The 26,162-nt window shown below is 34.8% G+C and overlaps 2 protein-coding genes across 4 annotated transcripts in view; one reads left to right on the top strand and one right to left on the bottom strand.

Moving 5' to 3' along the window:
• Window positions 1-11,139, bottom strand: part of LOC130054607 (ribonuclease P/MRP protein subunit POP5-like) — a 17,180-nt gene extending 6,041 nt beyond the window's left edge. The window contains exons 1-3 of one of the 2 annotated variants that reach the window (XM_056164961.1): window positions 11,079-11,139; window positions 5,576-5,721; window positions 3,505-3,639 (exon numbers count right to left, since the gene is read on the bottom strand). In XM_056164961.1, coding sequence (XP_056020936.1) covers window positions 3,505-3,639; window positions 5,576-5,721; window positions 11,079-11,098 — 301 coding nt within the window. In that variant the 5' untranslated portion in view covers window positions 11,099-11,139. The other variant, XM_056164960.1, reaches the window with a different exon arrangement.
• A 1,115-nt stretch (window positions 11,140-12,254) lies between these two features.
• LOC125650876 (uncharacterized) lies at window positions 12,255-25,892 on the top strand. 2 transcript variants are annotated; one of them, XR_007361162.2, is made up of 4 exons: window positions 12,338-12,925; window positions 18,798-18,984; window positions 19,111-19,237; window positions 25,585-25,623. XR_007361162.2 is itself a non-coding variant. In XM_048879444.2 (3 exons), the coding sequence occupies exons 1-3, from the start codon at window positions 12,439-12,441 to the stop codon at window positions 25,736-25,738; spliced, it is 828 nt and encodes a 275-aa protein (XP_048735401.1). In that variant the 5' UTR covers window positions 12,255-12,438; the 3' UTR covers window positions 25,739-25,892. The 2 variants fall into 2 exon arrangements, 1 of the variants encoding a protein (XP_048735401.1); XM_048879444.2 differs by lacking the exon at window positions 19,111-19,237 and having other exon boundaries at window positions 12,255-12,925; window positions 25,585-25,892.
• The last annotated feature ends 270 nt before the right edge of the window (window positions 25,893-26,162 follow it).

Here is a 26,162-nt window from a genome sequence, read left to right on the forward strand (position 1 = left end):
CATGCTGTTGTATGATGTGAACATGCTGTTGTGTGATGTGAACATGCTGTTGTGTGATGTGAACATGTTGTTTTGTGATGTGAACATGTTGTATGATGTGAACATGCTGTTGTATGATGTGAACATGCTGTTGTGTGATGTGAACATGCTGTTGTGTGATGTGAACATGCTGTTGTGTGATGTGAACATGTTGTATGATGTGAACATGCTGTTGTATGATGTGAACATGCTGTTGTATGATGTGAACATGTTGTGTGATGTGAACATGCTGTATGATGTGAACATGCTGTTGTATGATGTGAACATGTTGTGTGATGTGATGTGAACATGTTGTATGATGTGAACATGCTGTTGTGTGATGTGAACATGTTGTTGTATGATGTGAACATGCTGTTGTATGATGTGAACATGCTGTTGTATGATGTGAACATGTTGTGTGATGTGAACATGCTGTATGATGTGAACATGCTGTTGTGTGATGTGAACATGCTGTTGTGTGATGTGAACATGCTGTTGTATGATGTGAACATGCTGTTGTGTGATGTGAACATGCTGTTGTGTGATGTGAACATGCTGTTGTGTGATGTGAACATGTTGTATGATGTGAACATGCTGTTGTATGATGTGAACATGCTGTTGTATGATGTGAACATGCTGTTGTGTGATGTGAACATGCTGTTGTGTGATGTGAACATGCTGTTTTGTGATGTGAACATGCTGTTGTGTAATGTGAACATGTTGTGTGATGTGATGTGAACATGTTGTATGATGTGAACATGCTGTTGTGTGATGTGAACATGCTGTTGTGTAATGTGAACATGTTGTATGATGTGAACATGTTGTATGATGTGAACATGCTGTTGTGTGATGTGAACATGTTGTATGATGTGAACATGCTGTTGTGTGATGTGAACATGCTGTTGTATGATGTGAACATGCTGTTGTGTGATGTGAACATGTTGTGTGATGTGAACATGCTGTTGTGTGATGTGAACATGCTGTTGTGTGATGTGAACATGCTGTTGTGTGATGTGAACATGCTGTTGTGTGATGTGAACATGCTGTTGTGTGATGTGAACATGTTGTTGTGTGATGTGAACATGCTGTTGTGTGATGTGAACATGCTGTTGTGTGATGTGAACATGCTGTTGTGTGATGTGAACATGCTGTTGTGTGATGTGAACATGCTGTTGTGTGATGTGAACATGCTGTTGTATGATGTGAACATGCTGTTGTGTGATGTGAACATGCTGTTGTGTGATGTGAACATGCTGTTGTGTGATGTGAACATGCTGTTGTGTGATGTGAACATGCTGTTGTGTGATGTGAACATGCTGTTGTGTGATGTGAACATGTTGTGTGATGTGAACATGCTGTATGATGTGAACATGCTGTTGTGTGATGTGAACATGCTGTTGTGTGATGTGAACATGTTGTATGATGTGAACATGCTGTTGTGTGATGTGAACATGCTGTTGTGTGATGTGAACATGTTGTGTGATGTGAACATGTTGTGTGATGTGAACATGCTGTATGATGTGAACATGCTGTTGTGTGATGTGAACATGCTGTTGTGTGATGTGAACATGCTGTTGTGTGATGTGAACATGCTGTTGTGTGATGTGAACATGTTGTATGATGTGAACATGCTGTTGTGTGATGTGAACATGCTGTTGTGTGATGTGAACATGCTGTTGTGTGATGTGAACATGTTGTATGATGTGAACATGCTGTTGTGTGATGTGAACATGCTGTTGTGTAATGTGAACATGCTGTTGTGTGATGTGAACATGCTGTTGTGTGATGTGAACATGTTGTGTGATGTGAACATGTTGTGTGATGTGAACATGCTGTATGATGTGAACATGCTGTTGTGTGATGTGAACATGCTGTTGTGTGATGTGAACATGCTGTTGTATGATGTGAACATGCTGTTGTATGATGTGAACATGCTGTTGTATGATGTGAACATGCTGTTGTATGATGTGAACATGCTGTTGTGTGATGTGAACATGCTGTTGTGTGATGTGAACATGCTGTATGATGTGAACATGCTGTTGCGTGATGTGAACATGCTGTTGTGTGATGTGAAGATGCTGTTGTATGATGTGAACATGCTGTTGTGTGATGTGAACATGTTGTATGATGTGAACATGCTGTTGTGTAATGTGAACATGCTGTTGTGTGATGTGAACATGCTGTTGTGTGATGTGAACATGCTGTTGTGTGATGTGAACATGTTGTATGATGTGAACATGCTGTTGTATGATGTGAACATGCTGTTGTGTGATGTGAACATGCTGTTGTGTAATGTGAACATGCTGTTGTGTGATGGGAACATGCTGTTGTGTGATGTGAACATGCTGGAGAATTTACACTACATGAGGATTCTTGCACATCAATCAGAGAAATTGTAGCCCTTGGGCTCTTAGTTCTGAAAAAAAAATTAACCCCAAAATTCCTTAATATTCTTAATATGTATAATTTGGAACCCTTATTGGTTCATGATTTTAACTTTAATCTTCAACATATAAAGAAACTTTCATACAATTTTTGGCTTTTCTGGTTCAGTGATTTTTTAGAAGAAGATATCCTAAACACCCACCCTATTTCCTACTTTAATGTGCAGAATGTAAGCGTCCATATTAGCATCAGTTTATTTTTCAGTCATTCACAGGCACTTCCTCTTCAATACCATCTAGTGTTATTAAAGCATTGTCAATTACAGGGAATCAGTTCTGATAATAAACAAGTTCATTCTCTCTTGTTACTAATTTATCATAAATGTACATGATCTTCTGTTTATTTCTTCTCCCTTTGTCCACATAGAACCCCCGGTATATCACTACAGTACTGGTTAATTAACTGCCAAAATGTATTTCATGTAAATGTCAAAATTCATATACTTGGCACTATTCAGTACTTTGATTTGAAAATGGGCATGTCCCTAAATTTGACCAAATATTGAATCCTTTTTACTCAAGGATGCTTTATAGTAAGTTTGGTTGAAAAGTAAATAAATGTGAATTGAAATGTAACGTTTACAAAATGAGCAGTTGACAAGCTTGGATCAGAAAAGCTCACTTGTTTTGAAAATGAGCAACATGCTGGTAATAGAGAAATAACAACCCTAAAAGAACCGATATGGATGGAAAGACTGGATTATATGTACAATAATATTTTGAAATCAAAAATTTTAAATTAACCTGATTTAATGGGGGGGAAAAATGCAATTTACTTTTTCGTAAAGAGTCACTTGAAGAAGAAAAAAAAATTAAAATCCCTACAAGACTCAAACCTACAATCTACAATACATATTGGTAGTCAACATGTTAATCCCTATCTGGCTGTATGGTACATTTAAAAGAACTGAATATATTGCCAATATTTATTTATTTTTCCACTTATGTTTAGGAAGGAAATTACTGACGATATTATGTTATTCCTCTCTAAGTGTTCTATCCAGCTTCCAAGGTAAAATTTTGACAACACAACTCATTTTACCAGATATGTGAAGTGTGTTGAAGAAGGCCTCATATTGTCCAATCTTCCGAACAAAAAACAAAGCAGACTGAAGCATTTTGTGACCATCCCTGGAAACTTTGATCATCACTATGTTTGGGTGGAAGTATGCCTGTACTGATAACAAATAAAAGCATCAATTCATTAAACAGAAACAATAAAGAACTACTATTATCAAAATATGAATGGCTGAATTGATATAAATATCATATTGTACATAAATCCCCATCGTAACCATAAGTGACTACTAACAATATACATATTTGTGAACACATACTTGCACACCCATGAAAACCAAGTGATCTCGCTGATCCAAGTATTTGTATCATCCTTTTTGAAACTGGCAAAATTTTAAACTGCCGTAGTTTCTTCAAAATGTTTTCATTTTTATCAAAATTTTGACAGTTATTTTGCTGCATGTTCACTATATAGAGGATGAATACCACTTTGTATTAATTTGCCCTCATTATGAGGAATTTTGTCATAAATACATCAAAAAGTATTATTGGCAAATACCATCTGTTATATTAATACAATTATTAAGTGTTCATAATGTACACGAACTTTGTAATTTAGGGAAATATTTATGTCTTGCACTTAAGTTGCGAGAAAACCTTGTTTACAAGTTAAAAATTCTCTGTTGCTTGCTTGAATTTGTACACCACCATACAATGTCATTTTTATGTATTTATGTAACTGATGTGATAAGACATATGTCTTAAGCAATAAAGAGAGTATTATATTTGACCTTTAGAGTGGTGTGTGAATTTAAAGGGACTGATTCACGATTTTACCCAATTTTTTTTCCCGCTTTTAATGATCAAAATCTACTGTTTAATGTGTTTAAAAGAGTTCACATAAAAATTAAGGTTATACATTATCACAGAAACTCAATTTTGAGAGTTTATTACCGTATTTGTTTTGTAAACAAAGATTGCGGTATGTTATTTTTACGAAATTTTCAAAAGAAATGGATATTAATCTAAGTTTATTATATCTTTCACATTTCAAGCATTTTTGGGGTAAATGTGTCATCTAAAAGTTAAAATTTGTATCTATGAAAAACTAAGATGTTTATATGACAAAATCAATATTTCAATTGTTTGTTTGTATACATAAAAAGATTCGAGTCTTTGTTTACGTAACACAGATTTAAGGCTAAAATATTGCTTTTATTCTTGCATTCAGAAGGTCAAAATTTTGGCTGTCAACATTAAATGAGTTATATTTTTAATGTTTACCATCAAAAATGAAAAATGTTTTTATCAAAAATTGCCAACCAGTCCCTTTAAGATAAGTGGAAGTGTGGGGTACAATCACTTAAATTCTCCCCATGCTGTCATTGTTTTCATAACCATGAGATGCAATCAATCTAAATATTTATTCCTTAACTCAAAGTCGAAAGACACAGATATAATTTCATTGATGTACAACTTTCATTTGGGTTTTTAAAGTATTTTTAGAGGGATCTGACAAGTACGGGGCTCACAAATTAAGAAAATTCAAACGTAAAAATCCATGTTATACTAACGCCCAATATAACCTCATGAACAGTATTGCATGTATTTGAATCTGAAATAGAGTTTCATGACTTGGGAAGGAAAATAATCAGACTGATATCCTTCTAGAGTTTAATTGGAACCTCTAAGCTTGACCTTTCAGATCCCAGAAAAATCACAGAACAATGTAAATTTCTAATTGTGAGAAGGGGGACACACCATTTTTCTATGTCTCTTTTCCATAAGTTTGATCTTTTAAGGCTACATGTGCAAGGCTCCATGATACATGTACTTGTTGAATTAGATGTCTTTTTAAGTCTGGAACCTGTATTTGTATACCTGCACGGACCTTTGATCTCAACCTTGAACCTTTATACTTTTGCCATTAAAATCAACAATAGCAGTGAAGACAATGGAAACATTGAGGTAATTTTTGTATTAATCAGCTTTGCCAATTACACAATTATACTATGCCTCCATTATTGAAATACCCCCATCATTCAAACTAATTAAACATTTATTCCTTACAAAAAATGAATATTCTTGGTACTGACCAGACAAAGATCTCACAGTTGTAGCAAAACCATATTCTCCATGTTCCCTGAGAACCGCATCTCGGACACAATGATAAATGTCTTTGGTTTTTAGATTTCTTTGCAGTCTCTTACCATCCATATAATTTATTTCACACAATAAGTATCTGGAAAATAAATCAAGAAACTTGAATACAGATGAGTCTGAGGAGACATAATACCAGCCATGATAAAACTAAATACATGTATTTTGAATAAAGTAGCACCCAACATACTACCCCAATTACTGTGAATTTTCTAACTTTATGCAAAAATTTCTGAAATTTTACCAGTAAATTTGAATTAATTGATTATAAAGTTGGACACCATTCTCCCACAGCTAGATTGTCTCGTTATAGCCTGAACATCCCCCCCCCCCCCCCCCAACCACCCCAATTAGATTGTCTCGCTAGAGCCTGAACATTCCCCACAGTTAGATTGTCTTGCTATAGCCCGAACATCCCCCCACAGTTAGATTGTCTTACTATAGTCTGAACATTCCCCACAGTTAGATTGTCTTACTATAGCCTGAACATCCCCCCACAGTTAGATTGTCTTGCTATAGCCTGAACATCCCCCCACAGTTAGATTGTCTTGCTATAGCCTGAACATCCCCACAGTTAGATTGTCTTGCTATAGCCTGAACATCCCCCACAGTTAGATTGTCTTACTATAGCCTGAACATCCCCCCACAGTTAGATTGTCTTGCTATAGCCTGAACATCCCCACAGTTAGATTGTCTAGCTATAGCCTGAACATCCCCACAGTTAGATTGTGTCGCTATAGTCTGAACATTCCCCACAGTTAGATGGTCTTACTATAGCCTGAACATCCCCACAGTTAGATTGTCTTACTATAGCCTGAACATCCCCCCACAGTTAGATTGTGTCGCTATAGTCTGAACATTCCCCACAGTTAGATTGTCTTACTATAGCCTGAACATCCCCACAGTTAGATTGTCTTGCTATAGCCTGAACATCCCCCCACAGTTAGATTGTCTAGCTATAGCCTGAACATTTTCCACAGTTAGATTGTCTCGCTAAGCCTGACCATACTTCTTTAGTAAGAAATATATAAACATCTCACAAAGATATATTTGTTACATTTGTAAAGTGTGACATATCCCATGTTTTGAGGGGATTTGTTGGTAAAAAGTGGAAAAAGGTAGTATTGCTAATATTAAATGTGCAAATGTTAATCTCTCCTAATTTAGCCAATTTGGTTGTTGCACACAGTTTGTAAGCTAAAAATATTTAGAATTAGGCAGGACAAGAAAGTATTACATCAAAATGAACTCGTTCCCTGAATTTCCAAGCAGTATATGAAATTGACGTGTCAATTGAATTTCAAGTGTCTTATATTATTATGTTGTAGAGGAATAAATACCATTTTGAAAACCATTTACCATTTCAAATTAAATCTTGAATGAAATAAGTTGCATTGCATATGCATGCCTTAGTACTCTAGAATGGGCAATTCCCTGAATTTTGCCTTCATTTTTCATGAGTTTCTATGAAGAGACGCATTTGCTGGAAAATGAATCTCACATTCCAGCACAAGATTTTTATTCCTAAATAAATAACATGATGAGCTATCATTTGAGGTGCCTGATTATCATGGGCAAATATTAGATGAGCTCTTTTTCTTTTTCTTTTTTACTTTAGTCTCGATCACTTTTCACAACATGCTCTTTTTATAAATGTGAGACAAAAATTAATGAAGGAATTACTTGACAAAACACTAACATTGTCACTTCTGGAAATGATTTTAGGTGACTGTATCATTTTTGTGTATTCATTTTCAATATTGGAATAAGAAAATGAAGTACTAATGATTATATGTCATCCTTGAATTGTTATTTATGTATTCATGTAGTGTAAAGTGTGAAACAATTTCTGTTCATGACACAATAAGCAAGGTCAAATCATTGTCATGATTGCAGGTATGTTGCTAATGCAAGAAACTGCATCCTGAATGTTGAAAATTCTATTTGGGACATAAGGATGTCTTAAAATGATGAGTCTGTCGATGTGTCCTAAACTTAAGTAAAAATCAGATCTAAATAAATACTTTTGGGTTTTTTCTCTGAAACCCATACTTTATATTAAAACGCACAGCTGAAAAAGTTATGTTTTAGTGAACCTAGACGATACCTCCGAGTTCACAGTGTACCACTATCACACGTTAATCAATCGTTAAATGTGAATCAATTAATCTCTACCAGAGGGTGCTCTTAAGCTCACATTTCCTTCTGTCATCTCAAAGCCAAGAATCTCAACAAAATCAGGAAATCAGGAAATTGTTTAGTTCTCAACTTTTTGCACAACATAAAAATGTAATTATGATAATTAAAATCTTAAACACTTGACTTTGTCTCTAAAACACTGAAAATTAGACCAAAATAAGGGTTCTTGGCTTTGAGAAAACAATAGATGATATGAACTTGAGAGTGTCCCCAGGTAGAAATTAGATGTGAATAAGGGTATCTGGTATACCCACCACTCTATCCGGGATAGAATAGGTCCTCAGTACCCATAGCTTATCATAAGGGGTGACTAAATGGGGCGGTCCTTCAGATGAGACTGTACAAACCCAGGCCCTGTGTCACAGCGGGTGTGGCACGATAATGATCCCTCCCTGCTCAAAAGCCATAAGCGCCGAGCATACTAGGCCTAAATTTATCATTTTGCAGTACTTCACTGGCAATGGTGACGTCTCCAAATGATTGAAAAATTCTCGAGTGGGACTTGAACAATATACAACCAACCAACCTACAGATGACTCTCAATAACTCGAAGTTCAAGGGACCTTAATAAAACTTCGTAAGTTTGAGAGATCAAAATTCAGAAATTGAAGATCCGACCATATAGTTAAGATTTTACAGTAACCGGAAATGTTTACCAGCAAGATCATAGGATCATTTTGACACCTTTTCCTTCATGGTAATTCTTTTGATTTCAAAATAAAGAACCTTATCTTTGGCATTAATTAAAAGATTTTAAAGTTTATGTATTTATTTGTTCTTTTCTCAGGCTAAGATAGGAGTACAAAAGTAATTTCCGATAAAGCTTTACTGTCGTTAAATACACAGAGCACAATTTAATGTCTCTTTACACAAAGCAAATATTTTGATAAATAAGTAAAAATATATTTTAGAGTAACTTTACACAAAGAACAAACTCGAGAAATTTAACAGACTCTAGATTTCTAAATTATTGTCTCTAAATTAATGTCTCAAACTTATTCTCTTGTTGTCAAGTGAAAACTAGAACTGTCCTAATGGGACTAATACCCCCCGCGGGGCACATAAGATGATGGGAAATATTTAATGCAAGCACATTGGATATTTTCACATTATCTACAGGGCAATCAATGTGAATGCAGAAGTGTATATTCTACAGTACAGCAGTACATGAAATATTAAAAATATGCTTAATATCAACAATGAATACATTTTAGGCTGTATGATTGCAAATCCCTGGTCAACTCTTCTAGTCTTTAGTTTATATTCACTTTGTTAAGATCATTATGTTATGCCAACTTTACTTTGTCATTGATTTTGTCAGTAAATAAATGACATTAGCTCAAGTATTGGTATTATTGTAATCTTTTCCACTGGTATAACAACTCTAAGTAGCTGCAATAAAGGCAGTTTACTATGAATCGCATTGCCAGGGATAGTTGAGATTATAAATACTATGTGACAAATAAGTATTCAACACACATGAGCCACTTTATGTTTTACCGAGAAGTCACAAGATTGCAGATAGAGTATGTGGATGCCAAACCCGAAAATGTCCGTAACTTCCATAACTGTTAAAATATGTCAATGAAAATAGAAGATGCACAACTACATTATATATATAAGATGAGAATAAAGTTTGAATCAAATCTGTTCAACGGTATTAGAATTAAACTCTGGACAAAGTGCGCAACCCCCAAAATGAAAAGAAAATGTGCGTAACTTCTATAACTGTTAAAATATTTCAATGAAACTAGGAGATGCACAACTACATATTATATAGAAGATGTGCATAAAGTTTGAATGAAATATGTCCAGCGGTATTAGAAATAAACTTCGGACAAATTGCGTCTACGGACAAACGGACGGACAGACGGACAAAGTGATTCCAGTATACCCACCAAACTTCGTTTGCGGGGGGTATAATAAATTATAGATTTTATTCATAGTTGGATTATATATAAATTTTAATTATCACAAGACCCCAGTGTGGGGTGAAAACTGACCATTTAACCAAGTACATAACCAAGTGTCCACTTCCACAAAGAAACATGTAAACACCTAATTACCATGACAACACTAGCCTCTGGCATTCATTGATTCCATAAAATCCAGGTAAAGTCCAAACGGAAATAATTATATGATAGGGTAGTGGTGTGTATACGTTAACACTGAGAGATCGCGAGTGAGAAACACTTCGAGAGATAGAACATTTGAGGGATAGATAGTAAATTTGCTTAGTCATATAGAGAAAAAAATGAAGACCATGATTTCACTTCGAAAGATCGAAGTTTGAACCATCGAGAGTCACCTTAGCTTTTAATTCACATGTGTGTCTCAGTAATAGATTGTAATACAGTAGTACTCTGTTTACCCATTTCAACCACATGTGCTCGGGTCATAATAAAAGGCGAAGCTCTCTCACGGCCCGAAGCTCTCCCTATAGGTAACACGTATATACATGTTTAAAAGGAAAATATAGAAAACTAATGAAAAATTAAACAATACCTATGGAACTTTTTTGGTCCAAATGGCATCGATTGGAATACAAGTGCGTGGACATTTATTTCTCCATTTTGAATCTCATCTACCCTAGTTCACGTTGTTCTGAGATGTTACATAAAATCCGTAAAACATGTAAATCATATTTTCTTATTCATACATAATCACTCCTCGATTAACGCGATTGTATCAATGTCTCCTTATGTTTGTAAAATAAACACCGACGCTGAATACACTGTTTACATCAATTGCATATTTTCCGTTTTCAATGTAGACGGATCAAATGTCTAAAGTAGGATGCTTTAATACAGCTATGTCCTCACATATTAGATGCTAACTTCGGGGTATTTTTTGCCCTGTTATGGATATAGCTACTTATACTAGAACTAATCAGCTGATAATGACAATACATTTTGCTTCGCCCTCTAACTCGGTCACACTGTAGGTCACACTGTAGGACATATTATATGAATACACATCTAACCTTATACATATGTAAATGTTAGATGTGTATTCATAAATTATGATCCAAGGAGTCCAAGCACCTGTGATTTCACCTACAACGTCTAGTCTTTCTGCGTGTTAAATGGTTGCATGTATGATAACCAGTTACAAAAAAACCGGACCTAGCTAGCACGGAGTAAACTACTAATAAATAATTCTATATAAACCATGCACTTCCATGCTGAATGGCTGTTACTGTGGGAACAATAATAAAAAAAATAATAAATCTACAATCACCTGTTTTTCTGCCGAACCATTTTTTATGAATATCTAGAATAACGAACCCGACGTAAATTTGTATGTTCCCGAGTGAAACGGCATCTCTTAACCAAGTAAACAAAATAAAATGAAGTAAAGTTAAGATTAGCACTTTCAATACTTTTCTAATCGTCCAAGCTCATGCTGGAAAATTCGTTCCAACGAATTAAATTCATAATCTTTGTTGCAAATAATGCAAAAAGCAAACTATTTTAAATTGAAAGCTGGATAAATAGTAAACTCACCATTTACCATTGTTTTATTTTTCTAAGTTTAGTTACTGCCCCCTTACCTGGCACTTTTACTCTGAAAACAATACCATAGAAATAGAAAAACTACAGAAAAGGGTCCTTAGTTTCATATATAATGATATGATGAATTGCTTCAAAAACCTCTTATTCCAACCTTAAAAGTAAGACGTAAAAACTTATGAAATTGTAAACAGTGCTCCTAAGATCTGGAACTCTTTGCCAAATAAAGCTATGCATCTTACCACCTTAAATGAATTGAAAAGTTTTATTTCCATTTGGTCTGGTCCCACAAGTAACTGTAAATCATACAGATCTTAGGTCCAGTGTACGTAGCTTTATACATGTATGTTGCTTCTGCTCTTTTTATTTATGCAGCTTTTATGTGATATGTTTGCGTGGCTGAGTAAAATCTTTCTTTTTTTTAGTTTATTTTCTAAGTTAATTCGGACCATACAACTTTTAAAAAAAGAGGAAGTAATTTTGCAAATGGTAGTGATTAAAGGGGGCGCCATTGATGCTGGGCGCTGATATGGGTAAACAATTATCTTGATTTTTTTTGTAATTCTAAAAACACATTCTAGTTTTTCGGTAATTTGTTATTATTACTATTCGATAAAAATCAATTTAGGGCAGTGTAATCTAAGGAGGGATGTGATCAGCTAAGTATTGTTTACAATTACCCCCGGCTACCTGCTATCCTTGTTTATTCTAATCAGATTCTCTGCTTACACTGTTTACGTTATTTTCATTTACATCTCTTTACCTGCTGTTGTTTTATGCACTTTTCTTTAGTTTGGAAAATAATCAGTTAAAGATAATAGAATACATTAGAACCAACATGTGTTTTCCATTTCTTGTAAAACCAAGAAAATTATGGCATCTGCGTCATGATATAGGTATTCCTGTACTTGAAACTATATCAGAAACTAAGATAATGTTGTTTTTCTAGAAAAGCTTTCAATTTTATTGGCACTACGTTACAGTATATATATTACGTTTGTTTCAGTCGTACATTATGTCAAATTCAGTAGCCGTGAATAGATCTACATAAGGAATAAAGTTCTACCGTTAGCGCTCTCAACATAATCATGACGAAATATACTTTACTTTTGATTTTCCTACCTCAACTGTGCACCGGTGCCATCGCATTCAATCAACCTTCAACAACTGCAGTGTCACAAAAGGGTTCTGATATCCTCCGCCAGCTACTGAATCAGGAGACTTTGATAAGAATGTCCTTAACGAAGGATGTGCAGTCTCTTCTTAAAGACCAAAGAAAGAACCTGGTAAGAGACAAAGACATTACGGATGTAGGGACGGAAGTCGACAGACTGACCAGAGAAACAACCTCTCTCAAGGAACTGAATATAAAACTGACCAATGATGTCAACGCTTTACTGGAGGATAAACAGGAAGCAGAGGAAATGGACCAGATAAGAGCCAACAAGACAAAGAACATGGAGAAGAAAATCGAGGAATTGACCCAGCAAACCTCGGTTTTAGATCAAAGGAACCTGAATCTGACACAGGAAATTGTTGCCGTAAATAAAAAGGATTTGTCGTCCCAAATCACAGGTAAAAATGGAACTCGATTTGATATTACATTAGCAACCACCACCCATTTTTTAAAAATTACCCAAAACTATAAAAATCAGGTGCAATTACCAATTTTGAGTATGCTGATTTCAAATCTGGATTCCTTTTACTCCAATTTCTTATAGAAAATGAGGTATAGTGTCTTAAACACCCCTACCGTCAGGTTGCCAAAAACGGAAAATGTTTCATTTCGCATCAAAAAGTGACCCAACTTTATTTCTTGAAACACCATTACCCAAAACAATAAAAAGCAGGTGTAATTACCAATTTTGAGTATGCTGAATCCAATTCTGAATTCCTTTTACTCCACTTCCTTACAGAAAATGAGGTATAGTGTCTTAAACACCCCTACCGTCAGGTTGTCAAAAATTGAAAATGTTCCATTTCACATTAAAAAGTGACCTGAAAGTTATTTCTTGAAATAAGGCATACAACATAAAAGGAAAACAAATGATACTAAATTGTTCCATGAACATTCTTAGTTGTTTTGGAAAGAATATATCTCACCTCTGGACTTCACAGATACAGTAAAGGAAGAGGAATACGGAGCGGATCAACGATCTTAAATTTAATCAGATTGGGCCATAGCCTAATGAACTGATGAACAGGAGCAAAAGTAAAATTAATAGGAAAACTGATTTATTAAACATCAGTAAGTCTTTTCCGAGAACTTCAGGCAGAGCTGTCGGTGGGTGGGGGGGTGGGGCTGAGTTGCATCATTATCAGAATTTACCGAAACAGTGGACTCTCTGGCCAGTCTGGGGGCTGAGTTAGTTGCATCAGAATTGACAGAAGCAGAATTCTCTGGCCAGTCGGGGGGGGGGGGGCTGAGTGGTATCAGACCATATTATTTATTTATTTTTATTTTTTCAAAATTCAGAAATTTAAAAACTGCATGATCAGATTTTTTTGTAACACTAATAATTAATAACACTTTATTGCGATTACTCTTCAAGTACAAACCATGATATTAAAAAAAATGGAATCAAATGATAAATAAATAAATAAATAAAATATTTGTAAGTTACTTTATTTATCCAGGGACCTATATACTAACTAGTATATAGGTCCCTGATTTATCTGTAAGTAAGTCACTAATTAAGAAAATTGCATCATCTGTAGCTTATGACCCCTTTTGCCTTGCCTTGTAATTAATATTGTTGAAAATTTGGCAAATAGCATTTTTAACCCCCCAGTCCATACCCCACTTTTCTTTAAACGCTAAAAATCCAGCTAATTCAGTGAGGAAGAAATGTCACTACCATATTTCGAATTTCCTCTAGACTATATCAAATTAAATACCGCACTGCTATCAGTCACAGATTGACACTGGTAGGGGTATGGGGACCTGGTCTGTGAGTGTGATGGAAAAGATTCTGATGAAAATAAAGATTCACTCATCATTCAGAAATGTATAAACAATGTATTAATGTATACCACCGGTACGTTGTGAGTACGTTAAATAATGGGAGTTATCTTTCCCTGGATATCTAAATCAATCAAATACTATATGAACACGGGCAATTATCGTCCATGTTTGACCTCAGTATAATTTATTCATGCATAAAATGTATTAATATGTCACTCTTTGTTGCGTATTTCACCGTTAAGTAAATGTTTACATATACACGCTCTGCTTAATCGCTTCAATCTTTTTTTCTGGAATGTGCCTAATCACGTGAGATACGCTAAATATAGCTATTTTAGATCCGAACGATCAACTTCTCATCATTCGTAGGCTCTAGGTTTATCCATACTAGCCCGTAAAAAATAGGGTGGAACCTCGTCCCACTTTTCCTGTAGAAATAAAAATAGAACATGACGCGCCACCTAGCGAGCGTGGTTGTTGCTAATTACATTTGATATTACATTTACAACAAGAATACCGCAAACGTAATCTCGGCTGAGATATAAGTTGGTTGACTATTGAATGTATTGTATGAAAGGTGAATATAACGAACAGTGATCAATATCAAAACTCCTATAAGCTATACAAAATAGAGTGCTGGGCACATACGGACCCCTGGATATAGGCCTACCAGAAGTGGGATCAGGTGCCTAGTAGGAGTAAGCATCCCTTGTTGACCGGTCACACCCGCTGTGAGCCGTATATCTTGATCAGGTAAACGGAGTTATCCGTAGTCAAAATCAGCGTACCAAGAACGGCCTAACAATCGATATGAAACAAGCCAGACCGCATTTGACCCAATGATAGGTTTTATCTTATTCAACGTCCCTCACTCATATGGAGATGTCACCAATACAGGCCAACGGCTTCAAATTTAGGCCTATGCTCGGCGCTGATGGCCATTGGGCAGTAAGGGTTCTTTAGCGTGCCACACACGGGACTTCTGTCATCTCCGAGGACCTGTGACATTCACACCTGATGCCGAGCGTTTGGCGATGGAACTGTCACTACCTGTTTTAACGACTTAGGTCTGTCGCGGCAGGGATTCGAACCCCGACCTTCCGCATGCGGGGCGAACGCATCTACCACCGCATGGCTATTAAACCAACTCTGTATCACTATTAATGTTGCAATATTTACCGTCTAAGTATGTAAATTCCAGAAAATAAACTATCACTAGATTTGCCCTTCAAATGATGACTTCCATGGCGCAATATTTTACCTACCGAAATTGAAGAGTTCCCATCGTTTGTTTTTTAAATTACAAATGCTGTCTGACGTGTTTCATACCGATTGTTAGAACATTCTTGGCACACTGATTTTGACTACAGATAGCTCCGTTGACCTGATCAGGATATATATAGGACTCACGGTGGGTGTGACCGGTTGACAGGGGATGATGCTTACATCTCCTAAGCACCTGATCCCACCTCTGGTATGTCCAGTGTTTGTCCAACTCTCTATTTTGTATTGCTTATAGGAGTTATGAGATTGATCACTGTTCGTTATCTTCACCTTTTATTAACGATATACGAGTAGGTATGTGGAGATACAATGTACATTTGTAATAGTAACTTGATGAAATAGACTATAGGAACTTTTCAATTTCGGGAGATAAAATATTTTGCCATGGAAGCCATCATTAGAACGGAAAATTCAGTGACCGTTTTTATTTTGGGGATTTTCACACCTAGACGCTAAGCAATGCAAAATTAATAGGGATAGAAAGTTAGTTTAACAGTCAACTAGCTTATTTGAACAGTCATTCACGTATAATTCAATCAGTAGCAAAGCACAAATTATTAAAAAATGAACTTAAGAGTTAGGACAAAACAGTTTCCTTCTCCAATCATCAAAGAATCAGAAAATAGAATATCACACGTGAAATAATCACCAGTTGTTCATCATGAAAATTCAAAATCACCTTTGGTAACATCTCCGTAACGGAGGTTACAACAACAAACAGTCATGAAAAATATGATAACTATTTGTATAATTTAATATTCATCCCAAAAGAAACTTTGTGAACATACTATCAACGTTGTTAATAATTCCAAACTTCAAGTAGAAATGATATTGATGCAATTTTAATCCAAAGAAATATGTATATTATCGTTGCCTAAAATAATCGCCTTTTCTACAAATGAATACTGAAATAATCACCTTTTCTACAAATGAATATTTGGCAATAAAGTTATTCATTGCATACATTTTTCACACTTAAAGGTAAGGAAACATATCATCAATGAAACATGCAAATAAATGTAGTGTAACGTTATGCAATATTTTGTCAACTTTGATATTCTAAGTGTTGTTAATTCGTAACGAAGGTTACCAAAAGCATCAAAAGTCTTGCGCCATCCCCTAAGACAAAAAATAGTTATTTTCATGTTTATCCTGATACTTTGTTTTTATATGCTTTTAAAGCTGATTACATTTCTTAACTGTTCATGATTTAAGTTGCTATTTTTATCATTAACCTCCGCTACAACATATGTAATCCCCGTCATCAAGAGTTAAAGTTCTTACCTTGTATTAAATTTCAATCAACTAAACCAGCTCAGCTATTGAAATGTCAATGTAAAAAGAGTGTTTGGGTCTGTTTTTTAAATTTTCAAAATCATTATTTTAAAAAACAGACCCAAACACTCTTTTTACATTGACATTTCGATAGCTGAGCTGGTTTAGTTGATTGAAATTTAATACAAGGTAAGAACTTTAACTCTTGATGACGGGGATTACATTGATGACGGGGATTACATATGTTGTATACGGTTACATGTTACGAGTGTATCAAATATTTAATATTTTGTACTACTACAGGCTAAAAGCTCTTATACTCGTATGTATTATTTTCTACAATCAACAGTTGGCAACTGTACATAACTCTGACCACAAAACATGGGAAGTTTAATACGCATTAATAAAGTTCAACAAAATTCGAAGTACATGCACATGAAAACATAGATTCATCATTATAGCAATCTGTTACTGGAATACATATCATCTTATCCACTCAAACTCACAGGTGCTTGGGTTCAGGACACCCCACCCCCCGAATAACCTGCATGAGTTGATTTAATTATTTTTGTGTTGAAAATCTCTTAAAGCATGTCAACAATGTCTTACATACCTCAGAAGTCCAAAATAATTCGGTATTAGCCCCTTTAAAAAAATACCCTCATTGGTTATTATAACAGACTTATATCGATGACTGAACCACGCAGTAGACCATAAATTACTAAGGAAAATTAAGGTACAAGTGAAGTTGAAAATAATATCAATGAAATCGTTTCGATTTTTTGGAAATTTACAAGAAAATGCCCTCGTAAAACAAAATTTCAAAGCGACAGTTTTTAGGGAAAAACTTGAAGAACATGTTCATGCTAAAGTTATTTTGTTTCACGGAGGCAGTTTTTCTGAAATTCGGGGATACCCATCCATTTTAACGCTAAAAATCATATAAATCGCATATCGCTTGACTTAAACTCGAATTATTTTAGCTAATCATTGTCAATTCACGTCTTTTCAACTTATTTTTAAAAAATGTTTGAATCAAGATATGAGTTCCAATTGGTTTTATCATATATTTGAATAACTTAATTTTATCGATCTTTCATGCAACACCTTTGGGGAAATTAACTTGAGACGTGCAATACTTTCTTTCCTCAAGACTGACTAAATTTAATAACCTGTAATTTTCTCAAAAATTGAAGAAAATCAAAACCCTTGCACCGTGCCTTCGGAACCCATATAAACACTCTGTAAAATAAGAGGATCCTCACTTGAAAACTGGACAATGCATGTACTATCTACGTAATATTCCCACCTCTAGTGTGCCCAGGGGTCCGTGTTTGCCCAACTATCTATTTTGTATTGTTTATAGGAGTTATGAGATTGATCACTGTTCATTATATTCACCTTTCCTCAAACGGACTAAGATCAATAACCTGCATTTTTAAAAAAAAATTAAGAAAATGAAAATCCTTGCCACATGCACATTTTCAATACACATACAAACACTCTGTAAAACAAGATGGTCCTCACTTGAAAATTGTGGGAGGAGTTCGCCGGACAAATTATGTACCCTCCATATACATGTAACAATAATTCTCAAATAAAGGGGCAAAACTCCTTTAACCAGGGTCGAAATGGATCAAAATTGCTACATGATCTAGAGTGACCCACAAAGAAGCTACATACATGTAGTACGTTTCAGCTTGATATATGCATGACAGAGAAATGAAAGTAGAAACACAAAACCCCTAACGGACGGACGTACGTACAGACATCGCTGTACCGTGTGTTTTTGTTAGGGAGTGTTGTGGTATACATTCCTACTATTGTTATTACAGATAAAATTACCGGTTCCTTTGTATATATTAAAAAAAAATAAAAGTGTTTCAAACTTTTTTGAACTAATTCTGTGTTCTATCTTATCAGGTTTGGAAAATGAACTGTTAGGCTATCCAGACATAGCTGTACAGGCAGCATGTGTAGGAACTGCAGTAGAGGGATTTGTATCTGCCATCAGAAGACCGTGTTCCAACGAAGCACCATCTTGTGATGTAATTTGTAAGGATGCTACCCCACAAATGAAAGCAAAAATTGGAAACCAAGGCAGGAAAGAGTTAAGTACATGTACTAGTATTTGGTCTTCATGGAATTATGCTTTTGTTGGTACAGAATATTTTGTTCTGATGCATGAAAATAGTGAAAATAACGAACAGTGATCAATCTCATAAATCATATAAAGAATACAAAATGGAGAACAAGGCAAACACATTCCTCTGGATGCACCAGCAATGGGATCAGGTGGTCAGGAGAAGTAAGCATCTCCAGTTGACCGGTCACAACCGCCATGAGCCCTCTATCTTCATCAGGTAAATGGACTAATCCGTAGTCAAAATCAGTATATAAAGAAAAGCCTAACAATTGGTATGCAAAACTCAGCATGCGACCCAACGACAGACTGTATTTGCAAGCAAAATCATCATAACAATCATAGAATTTGCAAAATGTTGACTTTAAACGAATCAGTTGGGGACATGGAGGTGATAATGGAATATTGCTACATAAATATCGGAAGTTGACGACGGAGAAACTGGAGTCGTTTTGTTTCATAAAGTTGAATTGTTAGTATTCCATTACAATCTATGTTGAGTAAAAGATGCAGATATCGAACAGATGTTGATGATTCTGTGGTGTCTTTATTTTGAGTCCTCTGGGATACATCGAATCGACATATGAATGAAAATTAATATTGTATATAAAGGTCACGGCAAGTGTTTTTCTTCTTAGGTACAAGTTTCTTAATGAATTCTGCTCTATAGGAATGCAAAAAGAGGTTAGCTAAGAAAGGGGCACATTTGGTGCCCATGGATATTTCCAAGAGACTATCAGATACACCCGATATAATATATCAGAGTATAATTTACACCGCGATACACTCGATTTAATATATCAGAGTATAATTTACACTCCGATACACCCGATTTAATATATCAGAGTATAATTTACACCCCGATACACCCAATTTAATATATCAGAGTATAATTTACACCGCGATACACTCGATGTAATATATCAGATTATTATATAGCTTATAAATAGTCTAATATAAAATCTGCGTAAAATCTAGAGAATGTTAGCGTTCAATATCCTGAGAATTTATTGAACGCTAACTTTGCATTGCGTAAATTGTATGCGCCCGAAACATTCCGAGTATGAGCGTTCAATATTGACGTTACCGTAACGATGTAAACAAGCCAAAATGTCAAACGAAGGTCCTCCGAATCTGACAGAGCCGGTATTTGATATTTACTTAAGCAAAATGTTTTACTGTACATAAATTATGATGTCCCCATTTACAAAATCAGTTTGCTTCATGAATTAATGACGGGTTGAATATTGAACAGTTAAGAAATGCATGCTGTTATTGCACATTGCCAATATTGATGAATTCTCATCTATTTTGGAGTAGTTTGAGTGAAAAGGGATATAATTTAACAACTAAATACTTTAGCTATATAATAAAAGGGTTATTGAACTTATATAGGTGAATATTGGCACTCGTTGGCTGTCAAAATGCACTCGCAAGCTCGTGCATTTTTACAGCCAACTCGTGCCAATATTCACCAATATAAGTTCAATAACCCTATAGTATAATTTACACTGTGATACACCCGACATAATATATCAGAGTATAATTTACACCGCGATACACCCGATATAATATATCAGAGTATGGTTTTTATATTTTTTCGGGAATATCATTACCGCATTGATTGTCGGATAAAGATCTAAATTCAAGTAGTTAGGAGATCCCCCCCCCCCTTCAATCTGACTAAAGTACAGGCATATATATATATATATATATATATATATATATATATATATATATATATAATATATATATATATGTGTGTGTGTGTGTGTGTGTGTATATATATATATATACATGTATATATATATATATACATATATATATCCAATAATAAAAGTCAAGAAACACAAAACTCGAATAACATTTCACTGTTAGCGCTTTCGGCTTTAATGCCTCTTCAGACAGTTATAAAATGAAATAATATTGCTAAGTAACGTCAACATATCACGACGTAATCAGAAATTCGCCATGTTCCGAACATTTTGCCAATTGTGGTCATGGAGATTTCAACATATATCCATTTTATAAAATGTATAATGACTGCGAAATTTCCAGAGTTACAAAGGAGGAATACTTTATAAAATTGTTTAATCCCAAACTTAAAGAGACACTACAGCTCATTTTCCACATTTTAATAAAGTATTTTTAAAACCATGTATTGATAAAATGATAAATTTCATATCGATACTGACAATTTTGAACAATTGGGATGCATCAACTTACTCTCAACTGCGCTTTGAAGATCGTTCGGAATTCAAAGGTTTCTTCATGCTGACTCGGACTTTTGAATGCTTATTTACATCACGTGGTTTTGAATGACAGCAAAGGTGTTCTGTAGGAAATTATTTAAATTCCCCTTCATAAGGGGGTCCACACTCACCTTTCAAGTATAAGATTATTCCCTGCTCCTTATAATAAGTAATTATAAATCATTATTTCAACAGAAACCTTCCATGTTCCCACTGACCGATGTTTTTACAACTAACACGTGTCGTGTTCAGATAAAAATAGCACTTACTTTTAAACGTGGTGTCTTCGCAGCTAGTCTCAATGGCAGATTTTTGGGGCCAGGATCCCCCTCCCTTTTTACCCCACAGATTGTGAATGAAAATCCAAATTTTGCACCAGAATGGCCGATTACTTTGGCTAATCTTTTACTTTCACACCCCTCTTCGGAAATCCTAGATCCGCCACTGAGTTACATGTGTTTCTCCGAGCTCTTTGTTTTCCAACGGTCAAACTGATACCAAGGTAAATTTTATTTCACGTATGAGTTTTATCTCATTCTAATTTTACCTCTTTTCTCACAGAATCTGTCAAAATTCTAGATCTATCAACTACACTTTCTCTCTCTGGACGACATGCTGCACTGTTTACTGTCTATGCGCATGCGTCTGAAGACTGAAAGGAGGAGACTCGATATTTTGTATATAGGCCATCAAAAAGTATTAATTTTTACGTTAAAACGATAATTTTTAACTTTAGATAAGTGTTATTTTCGCAAAGTTCATACTTTCAACAATGCAACAAAAATTGAGAAAGTGCTGGGAAAATTGTCATTTCATGATTTTTGCGCAAAATGAGCTGTAGTGTCTCTTTAATAGAAAATAACTGTGTAAAATTGAAACTACATTGAACTGAAATCTGTAATTGATTTCCAAGTTTTGTCTAATAGTGTGTGTATTATACCGCTACCAGTGTAATTTATTATGACGTCACAAAGGACAATTACTTACGTCGTGATATGTTGACGTTACTTAGCAATATTATTTCATTTTATAACTGTCTGAAGAGGCATTAAAGCCGAAAGCGCTAACAGTGAAATGTTATTCGAGTTTTGTGTTTCTTGACTTTCATTATTGGATATATTTATAGGATTAAACATTCTTTTTGAAGAATTTATCGATGTGTAAACTCCGGACATTTTACTCACAAACTGAATAAAAGTGCGAAGCACTTTTATGTTAAGTTTGTGAGTAAAATGGCCGGAGTTTACACATCGATAAATTCTTCAAAAAGAATGTTTGATTCTTATAATTCCAATTCATTCACTTCATTAACAATTGCAAAAATTTGAATAGTTTCCCTGCACTATGTTATTTGTTTTCAGGCGTGTATGAATACATCGCGTTTTCGGATTTATTGATGTATAAACTCTTGTTCAGCTTTATTTTTGTCCAATCAAAACACTTGTAATAAATAACATTGGAATTATATATATATATATATATAGGTATATATAATAATATAGGTCTGTACTTTAGTCAAATTGGAGAGCCCCCCCCCCCTCTCTCTCTCTCTCCTAACTACTTAAATGTAGATTCCTGCAAGTTTTTGTCCGACATCGATTTTCATACTCTGATTATTATTATTTAACATTCATCAAATTTAGATTTAAGGGGGAGGGGATTGTTGATGAAAACTGTGAATTTATTTGTTGGTTTTTTTTGGTAAGACATTGAACTTTTAATCTCATCCCTTAGCAATAAACGTTGTAAATTCGTTTGTCATTTTAAATTTTTTGAAAGAGTGTTTTTATTTGGTAGCTAACCTATGAAATTCCCTGCAGACGATAAAAAAGTACAAAATACATCAGATATCGAATCCGTATCTAATGCAATTTTTCTGTTGAAGTCTGGTTTGGTTTTTGGTTTTTCGCATGTGATTCAATATTTTGAAAATAAATTTTTATGCATATAAACTTTAATACATTGCACAGTTCGAATTGCATTGCAGTTACGTAGTATTAGGGGATAGAGGTGGGGACTAGCCCATACTTTTTCTTCGATATCGTTCTTTTTCCGCTATTATTACAGGCAAAGTTGATCATTTTTAACATTCGATCTGGTTCGCGACCCTTTTTTTTCTTCTAAAAATAGAAGTAATGAATTGTAGTGGAAATGTAATTGAATTAATCGAAGAATTGAAATAAAAGATCAACCCTTGTCCCCTCACCCCAAACATTTAGGACTTAGAGCTTTGATTTTTTTTCGAATTTTGCTAGAGAAGAATTTTCAAATAATGGCCTACATTTTTGACAATGCTATGCGAGTTATTTCCCCATGATTACAGATGGCGCGCAGCACATTGCGGTCCTCAGTTGACGGTGTCATATAAGGAATAAATCGAAACTTTACAATTTTGGATGCAATTAATTGCTAATTAAGGAATATTTCTAAGAATTAGGTGTAATGACTTTGAAATAGTATTACTGAACGATACTAGTTTAGTTACTGATTACATTTACTAGTATGTGTCTCTTGTGTGGTTTTCTCGCAAGCATTGTATGGCAATGATGTAAGAAAGTATGTAAATATTAAGTAGTCCTCGACTTCTTTATATCAGAATTATATCAGCAATTCTTCATTATTAATTTTTATCAATGATAACCAAAACACATGCAATATAAAATATGCCTAAAACACATGTGCAACCAACTCATACATGTACATTATCAATTTATCATTTCACATTGAACAAAACCGCTTGTTGCTAGATGTACATCAGGTGACAATAAACAGAACATGGATTTTTTTTTAAAAATTTACTTGTCAAGAATTGTAGGGCAATATTATGAAGTCAACTCCCCATCTTTGTTTTTAAAAACGATGCAACGTGCGTGTGATTCAATCTTTTGAAAGTTAAATTTTGTGTAAATCATTCATCTTAAAGCTCTTCTTGCACTTTAATTACTCAAATGAGCACAAAAACAATTATCAGGCACATATCAACTAAGGGTCTGTCCCATTTTATTATTACATGCAAAGTTCAATCTATAGATAAGCTGCAAGCCCCCCCCCCCCCCCCCCCCCCCACTTTAAAAAACAGCATTGTGGATAGTATATATAGTGGAAAAGTAAAATTTAACCAATGAATGGAACTGATAGATCAACCCTTGCCGCCTTCCCTCTCGAACTTTGGATTTAAAAAAAAAAAATTACTTGTCAAGAATTGTAGGGCAATGTTATGAAGTCAACCCCCTCCCCCTTTTTAAACAATGCAACGTGCCCGATTATATCACATGCTTTAATTGTAATTCTAGGTGTCTGTTGATTTTATAACAGATTACTACTGAAATTCTCGGAATTAATTGCATTATAATTTGGACAGAAATAACGTCAAATACGCCTATAACATCCCCTCCCCCTCCACCAACTCTACAATTTGACGAAAGCATATTTCAAAACGTTTTCTCCATAAAATCGAAGAAATTAAATCTTGTTTGTGTCATAGATATAACTCAGCATAATAAAGAATTTGGTAACGTAAGCTTTAATATACACTAAGTGAAGCTTAGAACCGCAATCGCAAGCGCGCCCCTAACTTCCGGTGTAAGGGGAGTAACTGCAAAAATGTAGGCCATTGCGAAGCCAAATTCTTCTCCGGCTGCCCCCCCCCCCCCCCCCCCCCAAAAAAAAACCCGATGCAACGTGCCTGATTATATTTATATCTCCACATGATTTCATCGTGCTTTTTGGTGTTTTTTAACAGATTAATTCTAAAATTCCCCGGATTTATTGTATTACAACTTGGACAGAAATAAACATCATATACAGCAGAACCCCAACACCCCCTCCCTTCCCGACCTTACAATTTGACGAAGTTAGCAATTCAAAATGAGTTCTCCACAAAATATTGTTTTTATCATAGATATTTTACAACCTGGTAAAATTCAGCATGATAAAGAGTTTGACATCGTAGCTTTTCTATACCCTATTATTTTAGTAAAGCTTTAATCTCAGCGAGATTCGTCGAAACTGGATATTTGGACTGACGAGTGTCACACAAAGTGATTCGGGAAATCTTGCCTGAACTTTGGCCGCTTGTTGCGATTAAAATGGATTAAACTGAATTTCTGGTCAGCTTCAACTTTTCACCTTAGACATCCTATTAACTCCCTATCTCAATGAAACATGCATTTCTTACCTTCCCACAGTAAATAAATTTCATATTTACCTTCTCAAAACTGAATGTTCCATTGAGTTCACAATTTAGTGTTTTATCTTTTTTTTGGTCAGTTAATTACATGTGAATTTTTTTTTTTTTTTTTTTTTGCTTAATTAGGGCGACGTGTATGCAGACTTACCATTTCTATGGAGCAAATCAGAGACTGAAACCCGGTATTCCAAAACAAGTCAACAGGATCATGTACCGCTACTCTCGCGAGGCCTGCTCCAAACAGTTCTGTGGTCCAAATTTCTGTTGCTGTTATCTCTAAATATGCATATTATTCAATTTTCGTATTTCACAGAAATTGTCACGGTACTTATACATAAATTAACTGTACACGTTTTACAACGTGTTGGATATCATGCGTCGATACTGTTGTTTATGAGAGGGATGATTATGGAATAAACAATCATCAATCAGTTCTTACGATTGGGTTTTTCCGTTTTGTCATAACTTTGTATACCTGTATACATTGTATTTTGACATACATGTACTTCTGTCATTGATACTGTGACTGTGAGTCTGTCCATGTCCAACCCGGTAATATATTAAAGATATATTAGATTACAAACCGTATATATAAAGACAGATTTTAATCTCTTCATATATACAAATCTGTCAAGATCTGTCAATATGTATTTAGAACATTTAAAAAAAGAAGCATTCATTTCTGAATTGAACCTTTGTTTTAG

This window comes from Ostrea edulis, chromosome 5 (assembly GCF_947568905.1).
Source record: "Ostrea edulis chromosome 5, xbOstEdul1.1, whole genome shotgun sequence".
Classification (NCBI taxonomy): Eukaryota; Metazoa; Mollusca; class Bivalvia; order Ostreida; family Ostreidae; genus Ostrea; species Ostrea edulis.